This window comes from Chelonia mydas, chromosome 1, assembly GCF_015237465.2.
Source record: "Chelonia mydas isolate rCheMyd1 chromosome 1, rCheMyd1.pri.v2, whole genome shotgun sequence".
Classification (NCBI taxonomy): Eukaryota; Metazoa; Chordata; order Testudines; family Cheloniidae; genus Chelonia; species Chelonia mydas.
In genome coordinates, this window is record NC_057849.1 from 8,630,450 (window position 1) to 8,657,516 (window position 27,067).

Below are 27,067 nucleotides of genomic sequence, written 5' to 3' on the forward strand. Positions count from 1 at the left end.
TGAGTGACCGGTCCTCTGATTTACCACGCCTCCAATTTGTGAGTCATTTGCAATTTCATCAGTGATGATTTTGTGTTTTCTTCTAGGTCATTGTCAAGGTTCCTTCCCCAGTCTGAACTCTAGGGTATAGATGTGGGGACCTGCATGAAAACCTCCTAAGCTTACTTTTACCAGCTTAGGTTAAAACTTCCCCAAGGTACAAACTATTTTACCTTTTGCCCTTGGACTTATCGCTGCCACCACCAAACGTCTAACAGGGATATAATTTGGGAAGAGTCCGTTTGGAAACGTCTTTTCCCCCCAAAATCCTCCCAAACGTTACAACCCACTTTCCTGGGGAAGGTTTGATAAAAATCCTCACCAATTTGCATAGGTGACCACAGACCAAAACCCTTGGATCTTAAGAACAATGAAAAAGCAATCAGTTTCTTAAAAGAAGAATTTTAATAGAAGAAAAAGTAAAAAGAATCACCTCTGTAAAATCAGGATGGTAGATACCTTACAGGGTAATTAGATTCAAAACATAGAGAATCCCTCTAGGCAAAACCTTAAGTTACAAAAAGACACAAAGACAGGAATATCCATTCCATTCAGCACAACCTATTTTCTCAGCCATTTAAAGAAATCAGACTCTAACGCATATCTAGCTAGATTACTTACTAAGTTCTAAGACTCCATTCCTGTTCTGTCCCTGGCAAAAGCATCACACAGACAGAGAGAGAGGCTTTGTTTCTCCCCCCCCCCCCAGCTTTTGAAAGTATCTGGTCTCCTCATTGGTCATTTTGGTCAGGTGCCAGCGAGGTTACCCTAGCTTCTTAACCCTTTACAGGTGAAACGGTTTTTCCTCTGGCCAGGAGGGACTTTAAAGGTGTTTATCCTTCCCTTTATATTTATGACAGTCATTGATAAAAATCTTAAATCATGTAGGGCCAAGAACCAATGCCTGGGGGCTTCCAGCTGAAACACACCCGTTTGCGGAGTCCCCGTTTACAATTACATTGATACCTAGCAACTAGCCAACTTTTAATCCATTGAATGTGGGCCACATTCATTTTATAGCACTCTAGTTTTCAATCAAAATGTCACATCATACCAAGTCAAATACCTTACGGAAGTATATTACATCAACACTTTATCAACCAAACTTGCAAGCTCATCAAAAAAAATATAAAGTTAGTTTAAATCTATTGTCCATACACCCATGTTGATTTACATTCATTATATTACCCTCCTTTAATTCTTTATTAATCGAGTCCCATATCAGCCGCTCAACTATCTTTGCCAGGACTTATGTCAGGCTGACAGGCCTATAATTACCCAGATCATCCCATTTACCCTTTTTAAATATTGGCCCAACGTTAGCTTTCATGCAGTCCCCTGGAACTACCCCAGTGCTCCAAGACGTATTGAAAAATCAGCATTAATGGCCCAGGGAGCTCCTCCCTGATTGAAGGACTTCATTCTTACTAGGATCACGTGTCCCCTTGCTGCCTGCAGCCCCCTCCGCTCTGATCTCTCCAGGTCTCTCTAGTTTGGGTTCTGGACACCTGCACGTTTGCTCCCACCTTGTGATTTTGCATCATCTGCAAATATGATCGTGGTCGGATTGATGCCAAAGAACGGCTGACAGATGTGAAGCAGTTGCTCAGCAATCAGAGATGTGCTTGGTTATCTTCATTTAGTCTCTGGAATCTTAGAGGCATGGACTGGCCAACAGCTGACAAAAAACATTCTTGCTTGAAGACCGACTGCACTACCACAGACAGCTGCCCAAGCACAGAGGCTGACAAACTTTTTGGGCCGCATCGGGGTTGCAAAATGGTATGGAGGGCCAGGTAGGGAAGGCTGTGCCTCCCCAAACAGCCTGGTCCCCACCCCCATCCGCCCCCTCCCACTTCCCACCCCCTGACTGTCCCCCTCAGAGCCTCCGACCCATCCAACACCCCCGCTCCCTGTCCCCTGACTGCCCCGCCCCCATCCACACCCCTCCCCCTGACAGGCCCCCCGCCCCATCCAACCCCCTGCCCCACTCCTTGTCCCCTGATTGTCCCCTCCCGGGACCCCCATCCCTAACTGCCCCCCCAGGACCCCACCCTCTATCCAACCCCCCCGCTCTGTCCCCCCCCTTCCCAGGGCCACCCAACCCCCTCCCCCGCTTCCTCTCTCCTGACCACCCCCCCAACCTCTGCCCCACCCAACTGCCCCCTGACCTCCTGTCCCTTATCCAACCCCCCCTTTCCCCTACCATGCAGCTCAGAGCCTGGGAAAGCCTGGGAGGTGGGCGAGCGCAAGCTGCGCTCCCTGCGTGGCGGCATAGCTGCAGGGGAGGGGGGACAGCGGGGGAGAGGCCAGGGGCTAGCCTCCCCAGCCAAGAGCTCAGGGGCCGGGCAGGACGGTCCTGCAGGCCGGATGTGGCCCACGGGCCGTAGTTTGCCCACCTCTGCCCTAGCAGGACCCTGCAGCTCCCAGTGTTCCCCACATCTTTGAGAACTAGTCTGTTAGGTAAAGCAAGGCTCTTAAACGTCTGGGGACCAGCTGGGTCCTAACATGGATTGGCTCAGCACGGGACAGGATGAGACACACAATGCTTTAGCTCTGCTAAATATCAGCACTAACCAGCCATGCCTAAACCGCATCAGCTTCGCAGTGTAGAATGAAGGTCCCTCAATGCTTCCTTCTCGCCACTCTGCCAGTGCCGATGAGACATGTCGAGTCCCCAGAGAATCAGGAGGCAGCTGTGTCTGTAAATTACCAAGCGCCCTCCTGCAAGTGAGCAGTAGCGAGAGCACGGTACCATTCTGGATCTACCCGTAACCGCGTGGGGTGGAGATCCCCTATTCCTGGGAATTCAGTTCAGTGCGACCCTGTCATAAATATAAAGGGAAGGGTAAACCCCTTTTAAAATCCCTCCTGGCCAGAGGAAAAATCCTCTCACCTGTAAAGGGTTAAGAAGCTAAAGGTAACTCGCTGGCACCTTACCAAAATGACCAATGAGGAGACAAGATACTTTCAAAAGCTGGGAGGAGGGAGAGAAACAAAGGGTCTGTGTCTGTCTGTATGCTGCTTTTGCCAGGGACAGAACAGGAATGGAGTCTTAGAACTTTTAGTAAGTAATCTAGCTAGGTATGTGTTAGATTATGATTTCTTTAAATGGCTGAGAAAAGAACTGTGCTGAATAGAATGACTATTCCTGTCTGTGTGTCTTTTTTGTAACTTAAGGTTTTGCCTAGAGGGATTCTCTATGTTTTGAATCTAATTACCCTGTAAGGTATCTACCATCCTGATTTTACAGAGGTGATTCCTTTACTTCTATTAAAAGTCTTCTTGTAAGAGAACTGAATGTTTTTTCATTGTTCTAAGATCCAAGGGTTTGGGTCTGTGGTCACCTATGCAAATTGGTGAGGATTTTTAGCAAACCTTCCCCAGGAAGTGGGGTGCAAGGGTTGGGAGGATTTTGGGGGGAAAGACATGTCCAAACTACGTTTCCCAGTAAACCCAGTTAAAGTTTGGTGGTGGCAGTGGAAATTCCAAGGGCAAAGGATAAAATTAATTTGTACCTTGGGGAAGTTTTAACCTAAGCTGGTAAAAGTAAGCTTTGGAGGTTCTCATGCAGGTCCCCACATCTGTACCCTAGAGTTCAGAGTGGGGGAGGAACCTTGACAGACCCACACTGCAGTGCATCCTACGAGTTAAATGCAGGGAATGGGAGTCATTATTACATGTACTGAAGTAGCACTTACAGGCCTCCACTGAAATCAGGATCCCACAATGATAGGCACTGCACATGCTAACGGGCATGCCCTGCCCTGAAGAGCTTTATTGTCTTCTCCATTTTACAGACGGGAATTGAGGCACACAGAGATGACGTGATAGACCCACGACAGCAGCACTGGGACTAGAACCCAGAGCACCTGGCCCCTAGGCCAGCGCCTAAACCACAAGGCTGTCCTCCCTCTAAGTGGGGTCCCTGTTTCTGTTCCTACCTGTCACCTTGGTATCTAAGGGTACATCTAACATGGCAGCTGGGAGTGAGTCTCCCAGCCAGGTAGACAGATGCGCTCTAGCTTCGCCAGAGCCAGCACACGACAAATAGCAGCGTGGATGCTTCAGGCTAGCCACCTGAGCTCACCCCCCATAACAACTACGTGGGGGAAAGGAGACACTTTTCATAAAACATTCACTCCGTATCTGACCTCTCAATTCCCATCCTCCAAGGAAACCTGCACAACACCTTCCAAAGACGAGCCTGGGAGCTTAAATACCTAACATCTTGAATAGTGCGTGCAGATGTGGTCGCTCCATCTCAAAAAAGACATAGTGGAACTGGAAAAGGTTCAAAAAAGAACAACAAAAATGATTAGGGGCATGGAACTGCTTCCATATGAGGAGAGATTAATAAAACTGGGACTTTTCAGCTTGGAAAATAGATGACTAAGGGGGGATATGATTGAGGTCTATAAAATCATGACTAGTGCAGAGAAAGTAGATAAGGAAGTATTATTTACCCCTTCACATGACACAAGAACCAGGGGTCACCAAATGAAATTAATACACAGCAGGTTTAAAACAAAAGGAAGTATTTCTTCACACAACGCACAGTCAACCTGTGGAAGTCTTTGCCAGAGGATGCTGTGAAGGCCAAGACTAACAGCGGTTAAAAAAAAAACAACTGGATAAATTCATGGAGGATAGGTCCATCAATGCCTATTAGCCAGGATAGGCAGGGATGGTGTCCCTAACCTCTGTTTGCCAGAAGCTGGGAATGGGCAACAGGGAATGGATCACCTGATGATTCCCTGTTCTGTTCATTCCCTCTGGGGCACCTGGCATTGGCCTCTGTCGGAAAACAGGATTCTGGGCTAGATGGACCATTGGTCTGACCCAGTCTGGCTGTTCTTATGTTCTTAACTTTGCTAGACACCAAAAATCACAGATTTGATATAGACACTGGATTTATGGCTCATTACAACAATCCACAAGCTGCTAAGCCTCCTTTGGCATGTGACTGCAGAGGAGTTAGCTGCCCACTTCACCTGGAGTGGTCTCTTGCAACATATGTTAACGCCTTATGCTTAACAACCTGTCCCACCTTGTATTTAGCTGTGACAGTCCAAGTGCCTTTCCCAAATCTGAAGAAGACCTCTGTGTGGCTCGAAAGTTGGTCTCTCTGACCAACCAGACATTGGTCCTATAAAAGATATTTCCTCCCGCATCTTGTCTTTCTAATATGGGACCTACACAGCTCCACCAACACTACTAAAATTCCTTCCCTGCATCACAGGTGTATGTGAATGTGTGCGTCTGTCTGGCTCTGGCTGAGTCATCATTGTCCTTCAAATCCCCCCCTCAACTCTCTTTTGCTGTGAGGCTGACAAAAAAACTTGACAGTAGTCAGGCTACTGATGTGCCGAGACCCACACCTGCTGTGCTGGCTGATACAGTCTTTGTTTCCTTGTGCTCCCACTTCAGTCTGTCTCCGTCTGTTGTCTCTTGTTGTACGCTTAGGTTGTAAGCAGTTTGGGGCAAGACCATCGTTTTGTTCTGTGCTGTACAGCTCCTAGTCCATCCCTGGTGTGACCCTTCTGAAGTCAATGGAGTTGCCCCAGGGCTGGAAGCATTCCAGGACGCCCATGAAATGTGGCCTGTGTCCCAGGGTCACCATGACGGCTGTGGCCCTTCAGTCCAAAGGAGGCTCCAACCCAGCTGAGCAGAGTGACCCCGAGGTTCACACACAGAGATACCTCAAATGGAGCTGATGGGGAGGATAGGGCGGCATGTGCCAGTGTTGTGCCTCTACGACCCGACCTGGCCCTGCCAGCCCTATTCCACCCACAGCCAGGAATGGGGGGTCTCCAGGGCTCCTGCCTGCTCCCCACAGGTGCTGGCATGCCTCTCCACCTCTGCCGTGCTGAACCGGAACTCGCAGATGGGGCATGGCACCCAAGCCTCAGGGAGCTCCTCGCGCTGGGGATCTTCCCGTGGTGGGGATGGCCAGGCTGTGTCTGGAAGGGAGCCATCTTCCCCACAGGCAGAGGCGTGAACGGGAAGGAGATCTGTGCTGAAGCAGCCTGCAGCGAGGAGAGATGACAGTAGAGCTAACCCAGGGCCACCTGGACTTCCTGGCTGCCAACTGCATGCACTGGCCACCTGGGTTTTCAGGCTGAGAGCAAGGTTAGAACTTGGAACCCCAGGCCCTTGTCACTCGATCTTCGTCAACTACTCCCTGTATAGGGCCTACTGCATAACTAGGCAGTTCTGATTCCATCCAGGAGAGGGCAGTAGCATGCAGAGTTCAGTTTATTACTTTACAACAATCAACATGTATATAGTGCTTATCATAAATTCCAAGGCCAGACGGGACCACTGGGATCACCTGGTCTGACCTCCTGTATAACACAGGCCAGAGAACCGTCCCAAAATAATTCCTAGAGCAGAGCTTTCATTCTGAAGGAGCCTAGGCCACTGTATGCATTCACCTGCCATTGAAATGCAGCCATCTTTGGGGTGGCACACGACAGTTGTTGAACAGCAGCAAAGGCTCCCATAGCCAACTGAAAGTGCTGGGGGAGAATCAGGTTGGTGGAGTGTAGTTGCAGCCTGTCTCCAAGCTCAAACCCTGGTTTTGTGCGTTCGACAACTTCCGCAAACAAACCATGGGCAGTGAAACCAACCTCACCTCCCTACGCCCCTTTGGGTCTCCTTAAGCAGGTGTGGCTGAAGCCGGCTGAACTGCTGGGTGCTTGGCTGCTCTGAAAATCAAACCCATACTTGGGCGCCGCAGTGGCTTAAGTGGATACCTTTTAGGTAACCAAGTTTGAATCATAGAAACGCAAGGCTAGAAGGGACCTCAGGAGGTCATCTTTCTAGTCCACGTCTACCTGCAAAGTCATGAATAAAGGCAGCAAGGCTGTGACTAAGACTGGAGAGAGAGGGAGAGTGCAAGGAAATCCCTCGTGGCAGTAAAAGGGGATGGGACCGGAACTCTGGAACTGAGCTATTACTGATGTTTTAAGGATGCTGTGTGAGACTCTGCCCTTGAGACACCCCATGGTGGTCAGATGGGTTACAATCCAGACTGGCTGCCTCTCTAATGGCACATCTACACTGCAAACCAAGGTGTAATTGTAGTACGGGAAGGAACACTGTACTACCTTTCATCCAGCTAGCCCGCGTAATAACAGTAGTGAAGACACGGCAGCATGGGCTAGCAACGAGAGTACGTCCCCAGTCGCTAGCCCGTGCTGCTGGATCTTCACTGCTACTGTTACTCACGTAAACTGGATTAAAGATGGCACGGGTCTGCCTACCCATGCTACGGTCACACCTCCCCTTGCAGTGTAAACAGACCCTAAAGATACACTCTAGTTCAGAGATACTCGCATGGAGGCTCGCGAGCTGCAACTGGCTCTTTAATGTGTCCCTTGCGGCTCTGTGCAGTACACGATATTAAAACACTGTGTGATTGAATTATTAACCCACCTAAGTTATTAACCCATCAGGATGCTTTTACTAGGTTATTAACCAATTGTAGTTGTTAAAATAATAATACTTGGTTAGTCATTTTGCTCTGAGAATAATATATATAGATATAAAAACTAAATATTTCCCCGTCACGCTGTTTTAAATCTCACTCTATAGTACTGTAGCAAAGAAAAAGCTGAATTCACACTACTGTAGCTCTTTTGGGTAATGTTGGTTGCTAATTTGGCTCCTGAACCATTGCGGTCTGAGTACACTGCTCTAATTCAACACCAAGTTACTGGGCTGGATGCCGGACTCATGGGGTGAGGGTCTTTGGACAGTTTCCAGATCAAACTAGACAGATACAATGGTCCGCTCTCACCTTGAAGTCTATGCTCACCTTCTTCTTCGAGTCCAGCTCTGGAGACGGAATCAAGCGAGACGCCAAGCTGAACACCCCACTGATTGCAAACCCACCAGATGGGCAGGGATCACCCACGCCTTTTTTACAATCAGTTGAGTTAAGGGAGGGGCCTGCCATGCTCAACCCGAGAGCCAGCTGCATCTCAGGGGTGGATCACATGAGCCGCACAGATACAGTGTGTGTGTGATGGACCCAAAGGGCTTTCCGAAGAAAGTGATTTAGGCAGGACGACACATGCTCTAAGGCACTTGTTGTAGACCGCACTCCAGAACACTCACCCGCACAGATGGGGCATACACCCATCTCCCCGCCTGCCTCTCCACGATCATCCAACTTGTTGGGCCTTCCTCCCCAGCCCCTGGCTCTTCCTCCCTGGGTGCCAGGCCTGGGCATTGACCTGCAGAGAGAGATTTCAGGAGCATTTGTTTCTCCAGTTTGCAGTGTCCTTTGCCCTCCTACCCCAAAGGTTAAAGTACCGCCCAGGCTCAGAGAAGCTGCCCTGCCTGTTGAGACACACCAGAGGTGGTGGCTGGAAGGACCAGGATCCCCTCATTCCAGCTATCCCATCCTATGCACCCACTGGCTGTGATGGAGACCCAGAGGAGAGCCCCAGGAAGGCACTGCGTGGGCTGGGACACTGGCTCAGAGAAGGAGCTGCCAGCTGGGCTCCAAAGGGGAAAATCGGGACATTTGAAGGGTTAAGGGGAACACAACAGGGCTGATCTGTTACCTCCCTGCGGCACCTTGCGATCTTCGTCTCCTGCTTGGCTTCACCCGGACCTTCCTCAGGGGTGGAGCGTCATGGACATCCTGCATGGGGCCTGGAGAATAACCAGCACCAGAATTGTACCTAGCTCCTGGATAAAGCTTTACAAAGTAGGTTGGGATCACTGTCCCCATTTCACAGATGGGGAAACTGAGGCAACGGGAGGGGAAATGACTTGCCCATGGTCACCCAGCAGCCCAGTGGCAGTTCTGAGACTAGAACGCAGGTCTCCCGAGTCCCAGCCCAGGGCTCTGCCCACCAGGCCACACAGTCAAGCCAAGTTGGCACCAACACAGGCAGATGTGCCACTGGCAGGCAGTTTGGTGGGACTGGAGACCAGGAGCTTCACATGCTCCAGAATCAACAAGAAGCAGTTTTGAATGGCGATGCTGAGCCATGAATACATGGGGGAAGGACATGATTCACTGGCCGAGATGGACACCAGGTAAGCCCAGCCCATGGAGTCTGCACCAGGGGACCAAGGGCTGATGGTGCTCAGCTACCTTGGGGGAAGCCACCTCTGCGCTCAGAGGGTCGAGACCCCAAAGAGAGAGGGGAGCTGGCTGGAACGAGAGCAATGGGAGGAAATGAAACAGAAGCTGCTGACAGCGAGATCGCCTCCTGTGGGACAGTCTCCCAGTGGAAAGCCCATCTGTGAGGGCTGTACCAGCCCAGAGCTCAGAACGGTTTCAGAGCCTTTGGCGCCTGCCTCTAAGGGAGAGATGGGCCAGTTGGGGTCTCCGCCACAGAGCGTAGGGCCAGTCCTGCCCTGGATGTGGAGAGGGACAACCTGGATGGGACCCAAAAATGCTCATCTACCTCGGTCTCCTCTCATCCTCCCAGCAACGGTGTGACCCTCTGTTGGCTGAGGACTGACAGAGCAGGCCTTACCCAGGGTGGAGGTGGACATTCCCCATCAGCTGCCTGGGCACGTTCCAGCAGCCTGGGATCCGTGATCTGTAGCAGCACTTCCAGCCGGGGGGCCCTGTGGGTGCCTTTCGCCAGCTGGGCAGGGTGCCATGCCAGGTCCCAGATGCCCATAGCTCTCTGGATCATTACAGGAGCGCGTGCCAGAAGAGCAGCTGCTGATCCCATCCGAGGGGGCGGGACGGCTTTGCAGAGGGCCCCCCCACGCTGCAGCATCCCCAGCTCAGCTGGGCAGAGAAGGAGCTTGTGGGATCCCACTCGAGTCCCCACACGGCTGCGACCGGCTCCCACTCACCTGCTGCTGTAGGGCTCACGGCTGGATCTTCACCCTGCTGCCCCCGGCTGCTCGCCCGTCTCTCAGCGGCCAAAGAGGTGGCGCTGGGGCCCAGCTGGAGAGCGCGGCTGCGCGACTGGGCCGCCGACAGCACCATCCTGGCTGTCCGGCTGAGACAGGCCGGGCTGCGTGGGTGAGGCCCGCAGCTGGGCTCCAGCAGCTGCAGTCGGCTCTTCAGTTCCTCCTCCTCCTCCCCCTTGCTCCTGGGCGCAGAGAGCCAGAGACCCAGTGATTCCTGCCGATTGGCCAGGGAACGCCCCTGAACGGGACAGACACTCCCTGCTCCCAACCCGGAAGGGATCTTCCCCAAGGCCAGTACCAAATCCCTTCCAGCAGCAGCTCAGGGAGTGATCGGGACTTTGGTCTGGAGCCCCACCCACCCCACAGCTGGGCATGCGAGTCAGACAGTCTATCCTACAGTCACCCTGGGCTCGGATACAATGGTAGCAGCAGGGGCTCGTTCATGGGGAGGGGTGGGAGACACCAGCTGGAAGGGGCTGCCATCCATGACGGCTTTGGCCTGGAGGGCATCCTGAGGGGCATGCTCCCAGCGCCACCTCAGCTCCCGTCCGGCTCAGGCCACAGCACAGGGCTAGATCCAGCTGGCGGAGAACAGCCCCCTGGAGCAGCCCCGAGCGGCAGCCTGGCCATCCAGCCCAGTCGATGGGGGCAACACACCGAGAGAGGCTGTGCCAGGAGAGGAGAGGGTTTCTGGGAGGGGACGCAATCACTGGGACCAGGGGCTCCTCCCAGCCTGAGCCACTGGAAGGGGGTTGGCAAGCCCCCAGCTGGGACCCATAGGAGCAGCTCTCATGTGAGTGTCACTGGCACCATGACAGCCCCAGGAGGGAGGGGAAGCCGCCCATGCCATTGCCTTTGGCCCAGCCCCACAGCTCCAAGGCACGGCCCCTCCCTCTAAAAGGCGATCGCTCCCCCTAGAGTACTTACGGCTGCACCTCCGGGAAAAAAGCCCTGCGAAAGGCGGGGCTGGCAAGCCAGGGGCTGGCTGCGGGCTCGTGACCCATCTGGGGGAGAGGGAAACACAGCTCAGAGCCCTGCTTTCATGGGAGATATCTCCCAGCCCCTCCAGAGCCAGCGTGCGCAGAGAACTAGTAGCAGTAAAGAGGGAAGAGACCCTCAAGTCCCATCCAGCCCACCCCATGGCCAGTGCACTAGAGCACATAACACAGGAACAATCCTGCACTGGTCCCCATCGGGCAGCTAGAGGAGCGGACAGGTCTCCTCCCCCTCTGAACCTGGCACACTCAAGTGCATAGGCCACGCAGCACCCAGGGTGGGCTGAGCAGGCCACTGGCCTATCCCCACTGTAGCCAGGGGGCGAGAGCACCAGCCACAGCAGCAACAAGAGACCTCCTCCTTCCAGCCCAGACTCCCACCGCCCCTCATGTGCAAGGAGCAGGGGGATCGCTCGCAAGCACGGACCTGGGGCGGGGGCGGAGCCGCCTGGCTGTGATTGGGGTCCAACGGGGTGCGGATGTGGATGAAGGAGAGGCCAAACTGGGCCTGCTTGTTGAAGGGCTGGCTGCAGGTGATCCTCACGCGATCCCACTTCTCGCCCAGCGCCGCCGCCAGGAAATCCCCTGCGGACAGAACAGGAGCAGATGGGCAGCTTCACTCCTGGAGCGAGATGCTGCCACCTTCTAAGGGCCTTGCAGTCAACACAGGAACATGGCCCTGCCACCCCACATCCAATCATGGGGCCCCAGCTCCACAGATCCAACCACTGGGACTGTCCCAACTGGTACTCCACCACCCCACTGCACCAGCTCTAATCGCTGGGACCGCCACTCCCCACAGTGTAAGATCCAACCACAGGGACCCTAGCTTACCACCATATCTAATCCATCCTGGAAACACCCTGAGACCACCACCCCCCCGCACCCGCATGACAAACCAAATCAACGCATCAGGACCACCCAGGCTACTTCCCCAGTAGCTCCAGCCAATGGCCCACCTAATCCTGTCTCAGTGGCCAATACTTGTTGATTCAGAGGAAGAAAAAAAGAACACCCCAGGGCAACTGTACACATACAGGAACAGGGGTGACCAGTTCAGGTACCCAGATCCTATCATGCGGGGCCCGTATGAATACCTGGAGAGAGGGCAGCCCTGGAGATGGGATGAACTCCCATCATGAAATGTGATTACTTGCCATAACAGGGCACAGAAGGGCAGGCACGATGCACCACCAGCCATGAGCCCTAATCAATGATACCCAGCCAGTGACCCACAGCCACTCATGTGAGCTGGGCCCTCTTTACCCTCTTTAAACATCCGGACCCCGGAGCGGTTCCTGTCCAGCTTTGAGTCAGCCGGCGTCATCAGTGTAGTGCTGGGCACCAGGGTAACATAGGGCTGGTCCAGCGGCCAGGAGGAGCGCCCCACGTCCACCTGGAGAAAAGCACAGCCGCAGTTCCCTGCGCGTGGAGGGGCAAAGGTCAGGCCTGGAGCAGCTGAACCTCCCTCAGCTCTGAGCTGCAGTGAAACTGATCAGCCAGACCTGGGCACTGATACTGGAACCCCAAAGAGCTGTCAATGGGAAGGGAGCGGGGCTGTTCGGTCTCCGTGGCCTGTTCACTCTCTGCTGGGAGCACCCACAAGAGGCCCACCAGGCGCCGGCAGCAATGGCGGCTTTGAGGAGGGATGTTGTTCTAATCTGCACCCAGGGACCAGTATCCCAGCACGTGACAGAGACTGACCAGAATTCACCCACTGGCACGAGATATGGGGTGAACATTTTGCTAACAGGGAGAGACTTTCCCCTTGTGGCTGGCTAGTTAGAAAGGGGACTAGCAGTTAAGCAACTGCCCTGCCCTGCCCCTGTCTCACTTGGGCAAGTCACCTCCCCTCACTGTGCCTCAGTTTCTCCATCAGTAAAACAAGGACCACTGTGACAAGAGACAAGTGCACCGTGTTACCACTGCAGTATGGGGAAGTAGCTAGAAACCTCTGGACTCCTCGGAAGGGATAGCTCAGTGGTTTGAGCACTGGCCTGCTAAAGCCAGGGTTGTGAGTTCAGTCCTTGAGGGGGCCATTTAGGGATCTGGGGCAAAATTGGGGATTGGTCCTGCTTTGAGCAGGGGGTTGGACTAGATGACCTCCTGAGGTCCCTTCCAACCCTGATATTCTATGAATTAACAAGGAAGACAAGCCCTTCAAGCGTAGAGACAAGCACGGTGGCATTGCAGGAGACCCCAGAGAGATTTGCAGGTTAGACTTCCCACAAGGGGTTGGGGTCTCTGTTTCTCCCTCTCTCATACCTATGTCTATGTAGCCGATAGGACTAGCCCGTTCCAGCTGCAGCTCCACTTTCAGCTGCCTGCTCCGATCCTGGGGGCAGCTCAGCCACGGGTGAATGTCATCATCATGCAGCAGATTCTCCACTGGATACCTGGGGTCCTGCACCAGACCAGTGGGGAGGGGAGAGAGCAGAAGCAGGGTGCTTAGTAGAGGGATTGGGATAGAAGGGGGGCGGGGGGAAGAGTCAGCAAGAGTTACTGTTCTCTAGTAATGATCTCAAAGCAGATTACAGATTTTACAAACGGATCAGACCTTACCTACTGCTGTTGGATCATATTAAAGAAGTTCTGTATTAAAATCACAAATGAGTTTGATTCCCCATAGTTTAAATTCCAGGGTATTATTAATTAAGAGGTCTCTTGGTTTTTGGTACTGTTTCTCTCCCTCTGTGTGTGAAACTTGCAAGCTGCTAATTGTGTTAGTACGTTCTAAGACAGAGTCTGTTCTCAAAGCAATTCACAGAGAGAGAGACTCAAAGCAATACTCTAACAATAGAAACAGCACCCAGAGACTCCCCGCCCTTTTGCTGTATTAACAATTGTGATTAAAATAGAGATAGAGGATGTATGCTTGGTGTGGATAATAACTGAATGATCAGGGAGGTGCCAGCCTAAGAATCCAGTGTCCATCGGCTGAAGAAGGTGTCAAGTGGAAATAACCAGAGGACCCCCGGAGGGCAGACTGGAATCCACCCAACAGCCTCAAGAATGGGAGAACCAAAGAACAAGATAACATCTAGCAGCACGGAGCCGTCAGGAATGTGCTATCTGCTGATTGATTCAGCAACAGCATGATGAAGCAATTCCCATAGACTGGCATAGGAAGAAATTCCTATAAAAATAGACTCTAAAAAGTGAGAACTTTGGGGGTCTGATTCTGCAAACCAACTTCCAGGAGCATCAGATGAGCATCTGACAAGGCCCTGCTCCCTCCTCATGTCCAGGCCACCTGGCCGGTGGCTTGGCATGAGCAACTCTAAGGCTGGTAACTATGATAACAACCTTGCAGAACCAGTGTGTGTCTGTGTGTATGAATGAATGTGTGAATAAATATGAGATTGAATGGAATGTTATAGCTGTAACTAACTGCTTACTATGATTCTTTCTGTATTCACAATAAATGTGGTATTTTGCCTTTTCCTCTTTAATAAGATCCTGCTGGTTTTTATTTTATTGGTACAACACTGCTGAAGTGCAGCCATTTCTGGGGTGAAGTGTGGTAGATGTTTATCAGCACACAGAAACATTATACAACAGTTTATGGCAGGAAGAATACTGTATCCAATTCACAACACTTTCCAGGTCAGATCCTCAGCTGGTGTAAAGTGGGGAAGTCTGGATCTATGTCAGTTTATACCAACAGAGGATCAGACCCTCAATTTCTATAAGGCATTTCACTCAAGGATCTCACAGTTCTAGGGTATGCAGAGTTCTGCAGCAAAATGTAGCACCCTCTCACGTCCAATTAAAGACCTGCAGTTGAAGATGAAAAGCATTATTATTACCTGAGAGGTGAAGGACACCACATGGTTGATTTTAACTGGAGCCATTTTTTATTCTTCAGAACACCCCCAGCTGCCTGCTTGAAGCTTCCTCTGGGTTTCCCGGAAACACTCTCTCACTCCATCTGGTCTGTCAGCGTCTGGCAGAAACACAGACAGAATCTGGTTCTTTACAGAGATTGGAGCCATTTCCACTTGGTCTCGCTTTGGGCAGGTTTGCCAAGGGCTGTATTTTCGCAGCCAGAAATAAAAGCGGATTTGAATTTCACTGAACATTTATGATCCTCCCTCTGCTTTCACTGAAGGAGCTCGATATTGCATATTACACCCTGTGCTGTCCAGACCAAGCCTCAACAACACACAGTCAGATGCCTGTTTGAATCCCCTGCGCCCTCCTTTCTATCAGATCAGAGGCCTTGTGTATATGGGAAAGATGCCCCAGTTTAACTTAAGGTGTGAATTTCATGATGACTGGATTAATCAATTCAATACAAACCTCCATATGGACATTCTTATTTCAATTTAACTTAAACTGATTTCCAAGCACCTTAAGCAAAACCAAAAATAAAGCCACTCAAATTGAAATCAGTTTAAATTCCCATCTTAGGTGAAATTGGTCCAACTAAACCACCTGATAAACTCCATGGAATATTATTGTGATGACAAATAAAGGATTCCAATCAGGATCAGGGGCCATTGTGCTAGACACTGATAGAAAGACACCGTCTCTGCCCAGGAAAGCTTAGCCTGAAACCTAGGGCTCCATGCAGTCACAAGGGGCTACCTATGTGGATCCAGCTGCAGGATCAGGACCCAAAAAGACAAGCATCATAAGAAGTGTGGGGGAGAAGGATACAAAGACCCCAAATCTTATAATTGGACCCATATGGACAGACCCCTCCACAGAGTCCCACTGTGAAGGCAGATGGGAGGACTGGGACCAAAGCATGTAACATTTTCACGTATGTATACTTTTAATTAAAACTATACCTGACTGCCCCTCAATTTATCTCCAGCTAGATGGCTAGTAGGTTCCATGGAAGACTTAGGTCTGAAGGAGGACAGGAATTTTGTTGTCTTGTATTGATCTGCAAAGCATCAGGTACACCTTTGATGCTGTAGAAATAATATGTAATTTTACATCTTTCCTTAGGCTTCACTCACTTCCTCCGTACCCTTTTGTTCCCCCCAAATCCAGTCTCTCTACGGGTTCATTTCAGGTTACCCCAAGTTGATCACACAGCAAATTCTGTGAATAATTTGGGGAGGAAATTGATCTTTCTTTGAACTGCTGATTTTTTAGAACATTTGACTGTTATAGAGCACTTTGAGCTATGCTTTAAACATTTGTTTTGCTAAATAAAATTAATCATGATGTTTTCATGCAGCCTCATTACACAAAGTCCCCATGTAGGGATACTGCACTGGCCTGGAGTTGTTTCAGGTCATTTTAATATCCTAAAAGCTAGCAGGACTGGCCTGTGAAAATCAGAATAAGTATTCACCTTAAGTGGTGTCTAAACAAAGCAACAAGTGAAACTTCAACAAGGAAAAAAACGACATCTAGACTTTTCCACTAATGTTTACATGAGAAATTAATCCATCCACAGATTTAAGGATCAGTTAAAAAGCTATTGAAAATAGTTAAAGAAGCCAATTTTAATCTATTTCCCAGAGCAAATGCTACTGCTATGGGTTGTGGGAACCAATTCAATGTAATCGTAACAAAAAAAATCTCAGCTGTTACTTCTTCAGGAAAAAAAAAAAAAGTCAGGTATAAAATTACAGCATCTCTTTTCCATGGTAACCTGGAACGGACACAAACCCTCCTTTGCTTTCACATACAACCCTTATCCCCAAAAGCCCTCCCGCGTAGATGATCCTCAGCCCCACGTCCCCGGGTGCCCTCCAACTCTCAAGAGATAAATAAGCAAACCGGCTTTCAAAACAAGCCCCAAAACAGCCCAATCCCTTTTCAAGACAAGCCCAAAACAAGCCCAATCCATTTCCACTCGGCGATGCTTAACACCCACAAGCCAGCCCAAAACAAGCCAATCCCACTTTGGTTAAACAAGCCACACACTTCAAAATGGGATGTTTTTATAAAAATACCATAATTTATTTTTAGCATTAAAATGCACACAACAAAAAGGTACCTTGTAACCATTCTGCCAGATAGAGACTGCGGCAAACAGGGACAGGTTAAATATGCCGGGGGGGTTTCTTCAACAACACTTGACGGAAAACTATAACCATATATGTATAAAATAAAACATTTTGAATGCATTTGAAGGATTTACAGAGAAAACCTCACAACCCTTTAAGAGATTGGCAATGAGATTGCTCTTGCTTTTCTGCAACCTCCGCCACACCACCCCTCCACATCACTGTATCCCTATTGCTCCAGGTTGCTTGCTTTTGCTGCCTGGACTTGAATCCTGGATTCTTCATGATATGCAGATGACAATGCCTGGTTTTTTTGTTAGCTGGGGTGTGTAGGAAACACCACAGTGGCAGGGCAGAGGAACATGGCGGCGGCCACACAGCTTACTGATGAGGAGCTGTTCTTGGAGCTCAAACACTTCAGCTTCTCACCGGGGCCGGTCACCGAGAGCACCCACCCAGTCTACCTGAAGAAACTGCAGGAGGACAAGCGGGCCGGAGCCCGTGGAGGTGTCAACAAGACCCAGAACAGTAACAACAACACCACGGGGGCTGGCCCTCGGCGGCACCGCCCCTCTGGCCAGTCCGGCAGGCAGCGCTCAGTGGCACCGCCCCTCTGGCCTGCCCGACAGATGCTTCCTGGAGAGTCCTGAGAACACACTGTGGCGTGCACTGTATTCCCGCGACGTATCTATCTCCGGGGAGCGGCTTTCGTGGCTGGGGAGGTCAGGATTCAGCTTTGGCATTCCTAGGCTGCCCCGCCAGGCGACCCTTGGCAGGGAACCCTAATCTCGGTCTCATCCAGTGATGACTCAGTCCTGCACTGCACGTTCAGGCCCAAACAATTGATGCTCCTCCGGTGGCAAGACTAAATATACAAAAAAAAGACTTTACCCAACAGCAATCCTTGTCTATTTTGTGAAAATACTCTGACCCAGGGCTGAATTCCAATGCACTATTCCATAAATATAACATCCATTCAATGCTTCAGTAAAGAATCTCTCTAAAAATCATGCTTACTAAAGAAAATCCTATACAAGCTTACATTTAGACTTTGATGGCTAACTGGGTCTTTATTTTAACAAAACAACGTAACTTCATGATGTCTTTTCTTGATGGGCAAATTGAAAGACATCATGTTGTTTGACCCAGGCCCTTGATTTGCTTCCGTTTCCCCTTGCACTGGGAATCCACCGTAGCAAAGGAGTTACCAAGTCCCAATTTGTAACATTAGTTTTCCACACCCTGGCCGCCCCACCAGGCGTGCACCTCCCGCTGGTTCAGCAGCCACCTTTGGCTGCCTCGCCTGGCGAGCCTCGGAGACAGCAGGACTTTTTCCCCTTGCACACTCGCACCTGGATGTGCGGGAACTGCGTTGGTGCGGTGAATCACGAAGACCTGAGCCAGGAACAGAAGAACAAGCTAGGGGAGCTCAGCAAGGATGAGTAGAGTGGTGGGACTCCAAGGTCAGTTAAACATTATCCTCACTCTCTACATCATCTGTGGTAGGATCTGCTCCCTGTGTGGGGTATATTCCCATGGTAAAGCATTGAAGCATATCCTGGATTGGAATAAAATCCTTACAGCACAGCCCCTGTCGTACTGGATATGCAGTATACTGCTCAGAGTCTGGTGACCCATCCTGTTCCAGTACTTTGTTAGGGAAAAAGGGTTCCCCTCCCGCCCAGGGTTGGGAGGGTAGCCTTCCCTGTACTTCTGTATTAGCCAAACAAACACAGAGTCATGGCTCTTAGATAAAATGAGGCACTTTAATGCTAGCAAGTACGACAGCTGAAGGGCTCACCAATTTCCTACACAGAGGAAAATGGCGAAGCCCTGAACAAAGAACAAGGTTGAGCTTTTATAGCTTGGCTCAACATAAATTGTGACATTTCTTACAGTTCAAACCCGTTAAACCCAGTCTGTTTGGGTCCTGTGGTATGAACATGGAGGCTTATCTTTATAAGGAGTTCTTTCCCCGCACAGGAAGTAAAGGTTACGTACAGTTCAAATTCTTTCTACCCATAAGCGTGGACAAAAGACAGAAGCATAGCTTTACATGATAGAGAAAAAACAAAAAACAATCACTTGAACTTAATGTTCATCTGCGAGAACACTCATTTCGCATCAATGAGAAGCATGGCAAGTAGAGAGAGCGCAAACAGGGCTAGCTCTTTAAAAGCAACATTCGCCGCTACTGTCCTCAAAGTTGTAGACTTCCACCCAAAACTGCTCTGCTTGTTTGTCATCTGTATTCTTCCATTTCTGGGAGCTGATGGCTTATACTGGTTATCAAAGGCCCCCAAGTCACCTTTGAAAATTTTTATCATGGAGATCTTCGCTACTTGAGGTTTTGACGGAGACAGAATAACCGATGGACTGAACACCGATATAGAGTTCCACAGATTGATATTCACTGGTAGTCTGTGCTGCCCTAGTTTAGCCGCTCAAGAAGGAACTCTCAGCATCTACTCTTGTTATAAATATAAAGGGAAGGGTAACCACCTTTCTGCATACAGTGCTATAAAATCCCTCCTGGCCAGAGGCAAAATCCTTTCACCTGAAAAGGGTTAAAAAGCTAAGGTAACCCCGCTGGCACCTGACCCAAAATGGCCAATGAGGGAACAAGATTCTTTCAAATCTGGAGGGGGGTGGAACAAAGGGTTTGGTCTGTCTGTGCGATGCTTTTGCCGGGAACAGATCAGGAATGCAGCCTCACAGCTCCTGTTAAGTTTGTAAGTTTGTGTGTCTTTTTGTAACTTAAGGTTTTGCCTAAAAAAATTCTCTATGTTTTGAATCTAATTACCCTATAAGGTATTTACCATCCTGATTTTACAGAGGTGATTCTTTTACCTTTTCTTTAATTAAAACTCTTTTAAAAACCTGATTGCTTTTTTCCATTGTTCTTAAAATCCAAGGGTTTGGGTCTGTGTTCACCTGTACAAATTGGCAAGGATTATCAAGCCTTCCCCAGGAAAGGGGGTGTATGGCTTGGGGGGATATTTTGGGAGAAGATGTCTCCAAGTGGGCTCTTTTCCCTGTTCTTTGTTTAAAACGCTTGGTGGTGGAAGCATACGGTTCAAAAACAAGGCAAAGTTTGTACCTTGGGAAAGTTTTAACCTAAGTCGGTAAAAATAAGCTTAGGGGGTCTTGCATGCAGCTCCCCACATCTGTACCCTAACGTTCAGAGTGGGGAAGGAACCTTAACAACTCTTTATACCGGCTTGAACAGCTTTGCATCTCCTAGAACAATAGTGAACACTGTACCGAAATTAACAGCGCACAGTGGCAAGTGGCTGGCTGCAAATTGACTTCCAGGAATTTAGTGTCCAATACAGGGATGCTCTTTTAGCTAGAATATTGTTTCCAAAGACCCCAAAAGAAAGAGAGGAGGGTGTCCAGCATCTTGAAGGCATTACCACCAGATTCCAGCTGGAACAGTTCGTTGATTCCGGAGAATTCCTGCAGAATCGGTGTTAGAAACTGTAAATACAGCTTATTCACAGGGTCACAGTACATGTTGTACAGAACTTCTGCATCATAGCAACACAGCTTAGCTTTGCTCAGTTGGAATTGTAGCTTCAACGCATACCTCTGATCCAGTATGCACACAGAACAGTCGTACATGAAGAGCCATCTTGAACAAGCTTCAGTGGCGTGTTATCAGGATTCATCACCTGGAATAGCTGTGCATATGCACACTGTCTCTGGGGGCTGTGAGAGAACCAGCTGTAGGAATGGGAGACTAAAAACTCGAGACTGCGTGGCAGCATTTCTATGGCACACAGCTGGATGGAGTGACATACGCGTTTGATGAGACTGAGCCTGTCATTCTTCTTGAGCAGATGCATGTACATGGAATTTTTATGTCAGACCATGACGCTACAGCCGTCGATCCCAATCCCAATACACCTACTGAAATCCAAACCAACACTGACAAGAAACTGAAGCAGTGCTGTGGCAATAGCTTCAGCTGTTTTGCCTTCCAAACTGACTAGTCCCAAAAATATGGAGACAATCTTGCCTAAGGAGGGACTGAAGTACCGCACTACAGTGCAAAGCTGCTTTGCTGCAACAATGTCTGTGCTCTCATCTATCATCCGTGAATCCTGGGACTCACCAATGTCTTTGATGAGGTTGTAGAACATGCAGGGAGCCATAACTTGGTTGATTAATGCCCTGCATTTTGTGCGATGGAGGCGGGTATCTTTTTCAAAAGCTGACCCAGCAAGCATACTGAGGTGATACACAGAACTGAACTCTGGTGGAGGCAATATAGCAGACCAGTTTTAGCTCCGCTTGGTGCATCGTCGAAACTGAAGGTCTTGAGACAGTGAAATCAATAAAAAGAAAAGGAGTACTTGTGGCACCTTAGAGACTAACCAGTTTATCTGAGCATGAGCTTTCGTGAGCTACAGCTCACTTCATCGGATGCATAGCATATCGTGGAAACTGCAGAAGACATTATATACACACAGAGACCATGAAACAAAACTTCCTCCCACCCCACTCCCCCGCTGGCAACAGCTTATCTAAAGTGATCATCAAGTAGAGCCATTTCCAGCACAAATCCAGGTTTTCTCACCCTTTCCCCCCCCCCCCACACACATACAAACTCACTCTCCTGCTGGCAACAGCCCATCCCCCTTTGAAACCCCTCTTTATAATGCGCATGATAATCAAGGTGGGTCACCTCCAGCACTAATCCAGGTTTTCTCACCCCCCCACACACACACACCCCCCTCCAAAAACCACACACACAAACTCATTCTCCTGCTGGCAACAGCTCATCTTACAATGTGCACAGCAATAATCCAAGTTTAACCAGAACGTCTTGGGGGGGGGGTTTTGCAGGAAAAAAACAAGGGGAGACAGGCTACCTTGCATAATGACTTAGCCACTCCCAGTCTCTATTCAAGCCCAAATTAATAGTATCCAATTTGCAAATGAATTCCAATTCAGCAGTTTCTCGCTGGAGTCTGGATTTGAAGTTTTTCTGTTGCAATATTGCAACTTTCATGTCTGTAATCGCGTGACCAGAGAGATTGAAGTGTTCTCCGACTGGTTTATGAATGTTATAATTCTTGACATCTGATTTGTGTCCATTTATTCTTTTATGTAGAGACTGTCCAGTTTGACCAATGTACATGGCAGAGGGGCATCGCTGGCACATGATGGCATATATCACATTGGTGGATGTGCAGGTGAACGAGCCTCTGATAGTGTGGCTGATGTGATTAGGCCCTGTGATGGTGTCCCCTGAATAGATATGTGGGCACAGTTGGCAACGGGCTTTGTTGCAAGGATAGGTTCCTGGGCTAGTGGTTCTGTTGTGTGGTATGTGGTTGTTGGTGAGTATTCGCTTCAGGTTGGGGGGCTGTCTGTAGGCAAGGACTGGCCTTTCTCCCAAGATCAGATGGCTGATTTAGAACAACGCTTCCTCAGCTCTCGTCCCCTAACGCCCCTACTTTACTTGCGCTATATTGATGACATCTTCATCATCTGGACCCATGGAAAAGAAGCCCTTGAGGAATTCCACCATGATTTCAACAATTTCCATCCCACAATCAACCTCAGCCTGGTCCAGTCCACACAAGAGATCCACTTCCTGGACACTACAGTGCTAATAAACGATGGTCACATCAACACCACCCTATACCGGAAACCTACTGACCGCTATTCCTACCTACATGCCTCCAGCTTTCACCCTGACCACACCACACGATCCATCGTCTACAGCCAAGCTCTGCGATACAACCGCATTTGCTCCAACCCCTCAGACAGAGACAAACACCTACAAGATCTCTATCAAGCATTCTTACAACTACAATACCCACCTGCGGAAGTGAAGAAACAGATTGATAGAGCCAGAAGAGTTCCCAGAAGTCACCTACTACAGGACAGGCCTAACAAAGAAAATAACAGAACGCCACTAGCCGTCACCTTCAGCCCCCAACTAAAACCCCTCCAACGCATTATTAAGGATCTACAACCTATCCTGAAGGATGACCCAACACTCTCACAAATCTTGGGAGACAGGCCAGTCCTTGCCTACAGACAGCCCCCCAACCTGAAGCGAATACTCACCAACAACCACATACCACACAACAGAACCACTAGCCCAGGAACCTATCCTTGCAACAAAGCCTGTTGCCAACTGTGCCCACATATCTATTCAGGGGACACCATCACAGGGCCTAACAACATCAGCCACACTATCAGAGGCTCGTTCACCTGCACATCCACCAATGTGATATATGCCATCATGTGCCAGCAATGCCCCTCTGCCATGTACATTGGTCAAACTGGACAGTCTCTACGTAAAAGAATAAATGGACACAAATCAGATGTCAAGAATTATAACATTCATAAACCAGTCGGAGAACACTTCAATCTCTCTGGTCACGCGATTACAGACATGAAAGTTGCAATATTGCAACAGAAAAACTTCAAATCCAGACTCCAGCGAGAAACTGCTGAATTGGAATTCATTTGCAAATTGGATACTATTAATTTGGGCTTGAATAGAGACTGGGAGTGGCTAAGTCATTATGCAAGGTAGCCTGTCTCCCCTTGTTTTTTTCCTGCAAACCCCCCCCCCCCCCCCCCAAGACGTTCTGGTTAAACTTGGATTATTGCTGTGCACATTGTAAGATGAGCTGTTGCCAGCAGGAGAATGAGTTTGTGTGTGTGGTTTTTGGAGGGGGGGGTGTGTGTGGGGAGGGGGGGGTGAGAAAACCTGGATTAGTGCTGGAGGTGACCCACCTTGATTATCATGCGCATTATAAAGAGGGGTTTCAAAGGGGGATGGGCTGTTGCCAGCAGGAGAGTGAGTTTGTATGTGGGGGGGGGGGGGGGGGAAGGGTGAGAAAACCTGGATTTGTGCTGGAAATGGCTCTACTTGATGATCACTTTAGATAAGCTGTTGCCAGCGGGGGAGTGGGGTGGGAGGAAGTTTTGTTTCATGGTCTCTGTGTGTATATAATGTCTTCTGCAGTTTCCACGATATGCTATGCATCCGATGAAGTGAGCTGTAGCTCACGAAAGCTCATGCTCAAATGAACTGGTTAGTCTCTAAGGTGCCACAAGTACTCCTTTTCTTTTTACGAATACAGACTAACACGGCTGTTACTCTGAAACCAGTGAAATCAATATTTGTCAGGTGCATCACAGAAAATGGTTTTGTATTTGATTTATGTTTCTCAGTTGGAAATGAATGTTGCACAAGGTCTGCATGATGTGCACGAATTAGGGCTTTGCAATATCTGCAAGAAGCTTGTGCGTTATCGCCAGTTGGGGGCTTCAGCCAGACTTTAAATTCTATTCCTTTTTCCCCATTCCTTTCTGTATTTCTTTCCATACTTAGCCCATTTTCTTGTGCTTGGCTGCTGCTGATCTACACTGCGCTCTTTCCTCTAGCTTTGGATAAGCCTCAAAATTGCAGACAAGACAGGCTATCCTGGAACATGATAGGAATTGATGTGTCAAGTGGGTGGACCAGGCCAAGAATGTCCACGATTTTGGCCCCCACCAACACCTACAAACCATCCACATTACAAGGACTCTGTGAGGACCTCAGAGGGGGGAGGGGGGAGGACTTGTTGCATACAGCAGCATCTGCCCCCCCGCTCCCCGCAGGGGGTCTGGGGGAGCCCTCTGTGTGTGAACTATTTCCCTGCGTGCTACAGCACCCCACGTTTCAGTATAGTATATAGAGTAGTATAAACAAGTCATTTCATTCATTGTATGTATGAAATAACTGTACTTTATACTGACTTCACTAGTGCTTTTTATGTACCCCCTGTTGTAAAACTAGGCAAATTTGTACATGAGTTGATGTACCCCCTGGAAGACCTCAGCGTAACCCCAGGCGTACACGTACCCCTTGTTGAACACCACTGCTGCAAACTGTCACTTACCTTATGATGTTACTATTAAGTGTTGTAATTAAAAATGGTAGATGGACCGCAGGGGCCCACCACAGCCCCCAAAGTTGCTCTACGCCTACACCATCCTGAGCATGGAGCAGGCAACAGCACTGTGCTCCCACACACAGCGCGAGGTCTGTGCCATGGCCACCCCGCATTCCCCCCCCCACACACACACACACACTCTCAGCTGTGCCCCTTCTTCCCCCCCCGCGACAAGCCCCTGAGACAGCTGTGACTGCTCTAGCCCCCCAGTGACCAAGCAACAAGCATCACTCCCAAATCCCCCCACCGACTGTCCTCCTTGCCCCGAGCTGGTGCTGCAGCCCCCCCGCAACAGCTGTGTGCCTGCCACCCCACAGTCCCCTCCCCCACCCAAACCCCCACAGCCCGTGTCCCCCACCCCTCGCAGACCATAAAAGGCCTCCCCCCCACCGGTGCACTGTGCGCCACCATCAGAAAGGCACCAACACCACCAAGAAAGAAAGACCACCACAGCTGAAGCTTTTTATGAAAAGCGCGCGCGCACACACACACACGCACGCACGCACACCCATCCACAGCTCCGCTGGCGCAGCCATAGTACCACCGGCCACTCAAAAGCCCCCCGCCCCATGGTGCGCCACACCTCCAGAAACGCCCCAAGCGTTACTGACCAACAGTAGTGGCATGGTGCCATTCCAATCCCACCCCCACAGCCCCCAGGCCCACCCTGGCCCCGTCAATCCCCAATCCCTGCCCACACCAGAGTTTGACACCCAACGACCCCCGCCCAGCCATTCCCCTGCCCCTCACACACACACACCCCGACAGCCCTTCCCCAGCTGGTGCAGGAGGTGCAACACCGCCAAGATGCACCAACAGAAAGACCAATCACAGCTGAGCTTTTAATCATAAGTTCAGCCGAGCCCCGGGCACTTACTGAGGGGTGCGCTCAGCGGGACTCGTCTTCTTTTCTTCTTCAAGCCTAGCAGCGGTGCGGTGATCCGTGGCGGAGCCAGCCAGGCCGGCGAGAGTGAAGTGCCAGTCGGTGGTTGTGGTGGTAATGTCAACCAGCACTGATGGTGAAAAAAATAAATGAAAACCAAAACCAAACCCCACAAACAACCAGTGCAGAACCAGCAGCCAATCACAGACAGCTGCTGCTCCAGCCTGGCCCTGCCAGCTTGCTGCTATCAGTGCCCCCCCAAACCAACAACCCTCCCATGCCAGTGTGTGTGGGGCGGGGGTAGCATTGGCACACTGCAGGGCCAGGGCCAGGGCCAGGCAGCCAGAGACAGCAGCAAACACACACCCAACCCCACCCCCACCCCCCTCACCCAGCAACCCCCCCCAACAACCCTCCCAACCCAATTCCCCACAACCCAGCCCAACTACTCTCACCCAACAGCCCCCCCACCCCACCCCCCTCACCCAACAACCCCCCACCCCCACAACCCAACTCCCCACAACCCAGCCCAACTACTCTCACCCAACAGCCCCCCCATCCCACCCAACAACCCCCCACCCCCCCCAACCCAATTCCCCACAACCCCCCCAACTACGCCAACTACTCTCACCCAACAGCCCCCCCAACTCAACTCAACCCAACCCAACCCCCGCAACCGCCCAACCACCCCCCCGCCCCGAGCCAGGGACACACACACCAAGGGCCGGCAGCGGCCCGCAAACACACCATCACTCCCACCCACCAAGTCCCCGCCCCCATTTGCCCAATAACAGCCGCAGCTCCTCAGGCAGGAGGGTAGCACTGGGGAAGCCGCTATCTCCCGCCAAAACCCACCTGACCTTTGACCCCCCCCCCCGCTGGGAGCCGCGCTCAGGCCCCACCAGGGCTATTTGTAAATATTTTATTTATTTCTCTCTCGCCCCACGATGATTCTGCTCATTATAGTTATGCTCCCATAATTATTATGCTTTTTCCCTCCCTTGGAGGGGGGGGGATCGCAGGATGGGTTAAAGGTCAGGCGGCGCACGGGGCATGCCGGGATTTGTAGTCTTTCCGGAGCGCCTCGTCACGTCCAGGGCGCACACTGCGAGGCGGGACAAGAGTAGGGAGAGTCTCCCAAGTTTAGCACCCCAGAAAAAAACGTAAATTGAAGTTAGTGGAGAGGACGCTTTATCGTTACAGCGCGACATCAGAGAATCACTGTGTTCTCTGATTCGGGTGGGTCCTGGCAATGTACCAATTTTTTTAAAGGATTTTGCGTTTCATTCTGGTGGTTGTAAATGTCGGATGACC

General features: G+C 50.4%; 1 protein-coding gene across 13 annotated transcripts; it reads right to left on the bottom strand.

Annotated features, from left to right (window-relative positions):
* Positions 1–3,788: 3,788 nt before the first annotated feature.
* XNDC1N (XRCC1 N-terminal domain containing 1, N-terminal like) lies at positions 3,789–26,776 on the bottom strand. 13 transcript variants are annotated; one of them, XM_043526991.1, is made up of 12 exons: positions 26,614–26,776; positions 25,748–25,883; positions 15,725–15,850; positions 14,738–14,874; positions 13,194–13,375; positions 12,195–12,350; positions 11,360–11,513; positions 10,861–10,950; positions 9,874–10,115; positions 8,620–8,706; positions 8,164–8,282; positions 3,789–6,068 (listed from the first exon to the last, which is right to left on the bottom strand). In XM_043526991.1, exons 4-12 carry the CDS (start codon positions 14,758–14,760, stop codon positions 5,589–5,591), a joined length of 1,533 nt encoding a protein of 510 aa, XP_043382926.1. In that variant the 5' UTR covers positions 14,761–14,874; positions 15,725–15,850; positions 25,748–25,883; positions 26,614–26,776; the 3' UTR covers positions 3,789–5,588. The 13 variants fall into 13 exon arrangements, with proteins under 13 accessions (XP_043382926.1, XP_043382924.1, XP_043382937.1 ...); XM_043526989.1 differs by having other exon boundaries at positions 26,609–26,776; XM_043527002.1 differs by having other exon boundaries at positions 10,861–10,937; positions 11,356–11,513; positions 26,517–26,776.
* Between the last annotated feature and the right edge of the window lie 291 nt (positions 26,777–27,067).